Below are 7,232 nucleotides of genomic sequence, written 5' to 3' on the forward strand. Positions count from 1 at the left end.
AAACTGAATAAATTAGATCTTCAAGTAATTCTGTAAATATGTAAAGAGTACCTCCGATTTTCTTTAAAGAAATTTTTAATTATCTATTATTTAGTAATTTGCTTAACTGGAAATTTAAGAGTACTTTTAAGGAACCAAGTAATAACTACTAACTAATAACTTTTAATTATTATTATTTTTTTTTTGAAATAACGAATTTTAGGTATGCATACAATGATATTCTACAATTAAGTAAATGTACATAGTAGCATCATCTGTCGGGCTTTGCTAAGAACATTGTGTTGTGTTATTGTTGTATCAATCTCGTTAGATGGCAATACAGTCAATGATTCGGTAATTATTATTCAGTATTAACGTTCTATTATAGTGCCCATAAAAGGTAACACTTCATAAACTAATCCTTATTTTTCAAAATATTTTCAATTCAGTAACTGCCATGGTCGAGTCAAAAACTTATTTGCATAAATTGACATTATTTTTTAATTGATCAGTAACAAGACAATAATAATTAAACAACATCTATGTAGATTCGTTAATGATAATTTGTTTATGAACTGGAATTACTACAAATATATTATGCTTTTAAAAACAAAAATATATTTAATTAACAGAGAGAATTTCTCGGTTATTTTGCTCATAAATGAATGTTTTCAAAAAGTTATACGTAAAAAATGATTTTTGCAAATATTATTCTAATATTGTAATTTAAAATTTTTCTTAAACGGGAAAGTTAAGAATAAGAAAACTTGATTTAAACTAATCGACGACATATACGTTAGTAAAATCTGTATTGTTTTTTTCACTAGGTTGAACCAAACTTAATCTTAACCCAACCTAATCCAACTACGCCAATTGAACCACAGTCAAACACTGATGAATAACTCAATGTACTACGTTGAAATTTTGTGGTTAAACTCGAAATATCGAGTGGAATATCGAAATTTCGAATTGAAAATCGATATTTATATTTATTCTAGAAAAAACTAAACTTTTCGATTTGAAACATGGCACATTTTTTTATTACATAGGTACAAAATTACAGGGCTTTTATACAATTTTGTTAAACGAAACCTTATTTTTGCAAATATCTGAATAGAAAATAAATCAATTTTAATTTTACCAGTTCATTTTGTAGGTTATTTCACTAACTCAAGCTGGTATATTTAACTTCTAACGAAGACCTTACTCTATAAATTGCTAAAAACAATTATTATCTAGTTTTGACGGATTTAGGTTTAGTACCTTTCCCTACCTATCATTTCCATATACAAAAATTACGTATTTCAATCATAAAATTGGAACATGGTATTTTATCTAATTTGATTGCCTTAAATGATCGTAAAACCCATGGCGCTACCCAACGCATCTTTTATACATCCAGTAATTAACATATATAGTTAATATAATAATTTTGATTAATCGCATCAAAGGAACTATTAGTTGGTTTGTTTTTTCGAAATTGGCATATAAAAACAGTGTGTTGTTTAGTCGTTTTTTTTTTATTTTGATTATCAGTTTTCTATTAATTGCCAGAAAAATTTAATGGATCAAATATATTGAGATCATTTAAACAGAATTTGTACGGCGATTACCGAAAAAAAACTACTTACCATTTGCAATGCCGTCAGGTGCCTTTTCCACCACAAATATTTTTGATATTGTGGACCCATAGAAGAAATCAGGTAGTAAGAGTACATGATAATATGGATAAACGAATTAATGAGTCCTAAAAGTGTACCGTGGCCCCCTGTAATATTAAAATATCATATACATTTATTTATTAGATTAATTACATAATGAGTGTTAATTTGCTATTAAAAAAATATCTAATTCACCTGCTAAAAACTTGGCCCCAATCCACGCACAGACGGGCATCATGGCGTGATGGTACAGATGGAGAAAAGAGATCTGATTGTTTTTCTTTCTCAATACGAAGAATACCTGCGCGAAACAAGTTTCCCATTATTGTAATTTTCACAATATTATCTGTGCATAAATAAAAGTGAAAATGCGTGTGCTAGTTTTCTTAACAATTTTGCAATTGGCATGTTTATGTAACCTTATTCTGAATAATTCTTGCTTTATTAGAAATGCTAAAACCCGAAAGGTGGGTATATGGCAGGTTTCGTTAAAACATACAATTTTGGTTTGTGTATGCTCCTATAAAACAGAGAGCTAACTGATTAGTTGTGCTCTATTAAGCATCAATGGTGTTATTCAAATTCGATTCAAGCACTTTGCATATACCTAGAACATAGAACAACTTACGTAAATAAACTTTTCTCTAAGTTTTCTACGAAGTTGTTTTTGTGGAATTACGAAAATTTTGTACAATATTTAAGTGTTATCATTTATTACGTTGGTGCCTGCACATGTTTTAGAATCGATGAAGAATTGACCAAGTTTTGTCATTCAAGTGTTTTTTGGTAATTTTTGTGTTTCTTGTGACCAATACTACTTTTAAATGCATTACAAACTTACCGTGTCCAAAAGTTCTGTAATCTTGGCAAAGAAGTACCACCAAACTGCGCTAGCCATCTGTAAATTTATTATAAAATACACAAATGAAGCGTTGGAAATGTATTTATAAATAAATAATTGGAACTAATATTGGGACTATAATAATAATAATAAAAGTTGTTATTAAGTTGGATACTCTGTATTTAGTACTTACCCTTAATGCAGTAGGGCTATTTGAATAATCTACTGGCTGACATGCTAAACTGTATTGGCCCCACCATCCTGATTGTAAACCCTGCAAAAAACTTAATATTTACCGATTTATTGCACCCTGATTTAAAAATAAGGATTCGAAATGCTAGGGTAATCCCAAAAATAAGGTCTTTACGTTTGACCGTCGTCATGCGTTTCGATCAGTTGTTCATTCAACATCAGAAAAAGTAATAGTTTCTAGGTGCCAAATCCGAACTGTACAGCGGGTGGGTGATGAACAGTTTTTACATTCACATTTTCTATAAATAATGCTTATCATACACTTTGGTTAATTACTGAAGAATTTTAACGGATTTATTACTTTTCCATTGGAAAACCGAATAACTGCTCACATTCGGCACATGGCGACAGTTTGTTTTAGAGAATAGTAAGAAACAATCGCGAGAAAAAGTTTACCGAGGCGTTAGCTCTGCAGACTTTACTTTTGGGATTGATTAGTACTCACAATTGTATTTTTGACTACTAAATGTAGATATATACATATGTATAATTGAAATTTTAATTAATTTATGATTCTGTTTGTCATTCTTACCTCGTATACCAAAAATATACTCATAGCGACCTGTACTGCGTTGTAGAGAATTATTAAATTTTTAAGTTCATATGGCTTCCTGTCTTTCATATACCTAGGGCCTGCAGAAATGCAAAAATATAAGTAAGTGGCAAGTATTGTAAATAGAGGACCAGGAGAACTCATTAGCAGCCATTGTGCTGTCCGAGGATCTGAAACAAGTGAAAAATCATTACAATTAAGATCCTTAAAATATTCCTTTTAGAAAAAGCAAAAATTAATAATAGGAAATGCCCTACTAATATTATAAATGAGAATGTGATTTTGTTTGTTTATTACTATTTTACCACTTAACAACTCAACCGCTCATAATGAAATTTTGCAATGGAAACTCTAAATCAATTACTTTTAGAGTATTTGTGTCAATAAAATTTAATTTTACAAATAATTATATTTTTTATTTGATAAATGAATCTGTAGATTCTTAACTGAAACATTTGCTTACTTGGTTAGGTTATGGTTTGAATTAATTTCTCTGATTACTACACCATAATTTAAAGGGAAAGTATTATTATTATGTTTTAAGATTGTTAAAGGTGTATGTCTGGAGCGCGGCGTTGTAGCTTACTTTTACGTGGCAATTTCGATTCGATCGGTTAATTACAAAAATTGTTTATAGGAACTGGTAGTTTCAAGAAATTAGTGAACTATTATATTATGTTCAATTTTTGTACTCTTTGTGTAAACTAATGATTGCAATTTCCATTGATACTTTCTGTTTTCGATGAATAATGATTCATAATTGCAAGGCGTACAATTTAAAGAGACAATTTTTGTTCTACAACTAATTATAACGTACATTAGTTTAAACTACTGTTATTGCTTATTTAATTACAACCTTACTTAAAGTGATATGTAGTTTCAATTTTGTTTATTACCTCTATTTACTACCAATTTACTAATGATTGTGTGTGGTTTGAAGCGTTAACAGATGCAGTTAATGCCAACAATGTTTATGACAAGTTATAAAATTAACAACCATTACATTAACAATAAATTATAAATTATTTCACATGAATTCTATTTTGTTATTATTTAATGTAGTACTGGNTATAAAGAGCAACAGGCGGTTATAGAGCTCGAGCAGTGACGTAGAAAAGTGAATATTAAGAAGGGAGTCATTTAAGTATACACATTGTCACCGTTACTTTTTAATCTATACATTGGACGCGATAAACATCATTAATGATAGGGTAACTTTATAGATATACAAATAATATAGCACTATCAGCATCTAGAAAAGATGAGTTAATTCTAATTTTTTATATGCAGTTTATATAAAGAGCAACAGGCGGTTATAGAGCTCGAGCAGTGACGTAGAAAAGTGAATATTAAGAAGGGAGTCATTTAAGTATACACATTGTCACCGTTACTTTTTAATCTATACATTGGACGCGATAAACATCATTAATGATAGGGTAACTTTATAGATATACAAATAATATAGCACTATCAGCATCTAGAAAAGATGAGTTAGAGATAACTTTAAATTTTGAACTGGTTCTGACAAAACAGTATTGTATCAAAATAAATAAAAGTAAACCAAAAATATTGGTATGCAAGGGAAGAAAAGTAGGGCAAGAACGATTATAAAAATAGGAGACGAAAAAATAGAACAAGTGGATTATTTTAGGTATTTAGGAAGCCAGATAAGTTAGGACGGAAGGAGTAGTAGGGATATAAAGCAGAGGATAGTGCAGGGTCGAGTCGCCTTCAATAAAAAGAAGTCACTTTTATACTTGCGAACGATTAATTTAAAAATTTGAAAAAGCTTGTTAAAGGTGTATGTTTAGAGCACGGCGCTGTATGCGTGCGAAACATGAACTGTGGAAGCGGCACAAAAGATAAAATTAGAAGCGTTTGAAATGTAGTTTACTGGCGAATGATGAGGATACCGTGGATAGAGGAAGTTAGAAATGAAGAGGTATTAAAAAGAATAGGAGAATAGAGGATTACGGAAGTCAATAAGAAGTAGACGAGATAGGTTAGTAGGACACCTTCTCAGGCATGAAGAGCTAGTCAGAGACATATTAGTAGTACGTACAAACAAGAGTCAAGAAGAGTATAGGCAGATCTAGATTAGGTTACTGTTCGCAAATAGTTAAAGATGTGGGACGTTCTAGTTTTAGGGAAATACGAAGATTAGCTCAGGATAGAAAGGAGTGGAGGTGCATGTCCAACCATTCTTAGGATTGACGACCTTACGATGATGATGAATCTATGGATGTATCATTAGCATCTTGTTCATCACCTTATTATTCTACTATATTGTAATGTTCGTGGGTTTAACAAATTAACTTTTACGAAGAAAACTATTTATTTGCACTAATTACTATTAAACTTAAAAACACTATTAAATTATTTCTAAACTTCGGTAATTATTCTATTTATTTACACTACTGTTACTATTCACTGTTCTATTTATTTTACTTCTATCACTTTCAATTTATCTCTTGATTCACCTCGTCAACGGTCAATTTATTTCTACACTACTTCGGCGATCGTCTCTTCCTTTTTATACTCCCTTGCCTCCTTTCGGGAACGTTCTTCAGTCTTCCAGAGAAGACTCGTTTTCTTTGAACGGTTTAATTGCTTTTCCGGAACGCAGGGACGACACACGTTTACAGATACGGCGCACATGAAGAAAAGCGCCCGCGGCTAGTCGGCGAATCGATAAGCTGCTCACACACACACGTATGCCCGATCTCACACAATCACGCTCGTGGTCGCTACAATATTATAAATTTCCTAGTTCCTTTACTCTGAATAAATCTTCATAATGCACCTGTTTCATTCTTTAATTAATTGTAAGTTACTTAATACGGATAATAATACAATATGCAGTTTAATGAACGCATCTAAAAATATTACCATGAATTATTTATCAGCGGTTCTGTCCTTCGTCGAATCCTATTATATTTTCAATCCGTCCGAAGTTCAAAGGCATTTAAAGTTTTTACACTTTACTTCACATTCACATCTGCATAAGTGCAGGCTGAATTGCTACTGGGGTTAAGTGTAAGGAAGAAGAAAAATAGAAAACAGCTCAATGAAATGACATAATTATGTAATACATGTTTACAAAACGCTGTTTGTGTTAAATAAAGGGGTACATTAAAATTTCAGGTTTGGGTGCTAATAAAAACTTTGGAATATGTTTTTGAGATATAATTTCATACACAACATTATGAGAACCTAGTATTGGGTATTCTATTACCATGAAAATTATTAGCGGGCGGCACCGTCTTTTGAAAAATACGACGTGCTATAAGGAAATTCATACAATTGAATTCGCGTCACTAGAACAATTTTACGTTTATCACTGTTTAACAGTGTTAAAAGTTGAGTTTAATCGACTGGTATAAGTGTAAAATGTATAGATATTATTTGATTTAAAAACAAGTTGGTCAAATTTCGGTCACACGATCACTAGTGTTCTAAGGTAAAGGACCCAGTTTCTGACACTCTAAGAGTGTCAGCTGAGATTGTATTACGATAACTAAAATAATATTTAATTAGAATAAATAATTTTTATACTATAAACAAGTTCAGAGTTTCTAGAAAAACTCATATACGCGATATAATTATTTGAAGCGAATTAGTAATTTTAATTAATGATTTAAAAAGTGATGTTTGAAGACCCAGTTTCTGACACTTAAAATTTCTTGTGTTGTAGTTTCTGACACTGCCATCGGCCTAGTTTCTGACACTCATATTTGGTAATGATTCTCTCTCGGTTAAATTATGTATTATCGTGATAACGGTTTAATAAATACAAAGATCCGTTATCTTCATTACAATTGGCGAATTAATAGTAACATGTTGATAAATGCAATAATAGTTTTATTATTTTGAAGTAAACATTATCATTTTTGTACATAATGGTAGGTTTCGTATTGTAGGCATACATATAAATAATGTAAATATA

At 30.7% G+C, this 7,232-nt stretch overlaps 1 protein-coding gene across 2 annotated transcripts in view; it reads right to left on the bottom strand.

Moving 5' to 3' along the window:
* The window catches only part of LOC108738684 (elongation of very long chain fatty acids protein AAEL008004), a 64,140-nt gene that overhangs the window by 1,877 nt on the left and 55,031 nt on the right, over positions 1-7,232 (bottom strand). For both annotated transcript variants that reach the window (XM_018472214.1, XM_018472212.1), the window contains exons 3-7: positions 3,266-3,456; positions 2,675-2,755; positions 2,482-2,538; positions 1,836-1,941; positions 1,611-1,747 (exon numbers count right to left, since the gene is read on the bottom strand). In XM_018472214.1, the coding sequence (XP_018327716.1) occupies positions 1,611-1,747; positions 1,836-1,941; positions 2,482-2,538; positions 2,675-2,755; positions 3,266-3,456 (572 nt within the window). The remainder of the gene's footprint in view (positions 1-1,610; positions 1,748-1,835; positions 1,942-2,481; positions 2,539-2,674; positions 2,756-3,265; positions 3,457-7,232) is intronic.

The sequence above is a fragment of the Agrilus planipennis genome, unplaced genomic scaffold (assembly GCF_000699045.2).
Source record: "Agrilus planipennis isolate EAB-ADULT unplaced genomic scaffold, Apla_2.0 scaffold121, whole genome shotgun sequence".
In the NCBI taxonomy this organism is placed as follows: Eukaryota; Metazoa; Arthropoda; class Insecta; order Coleoptera; family Buprestidae; genus Agrilus; species Agrilus planipennis.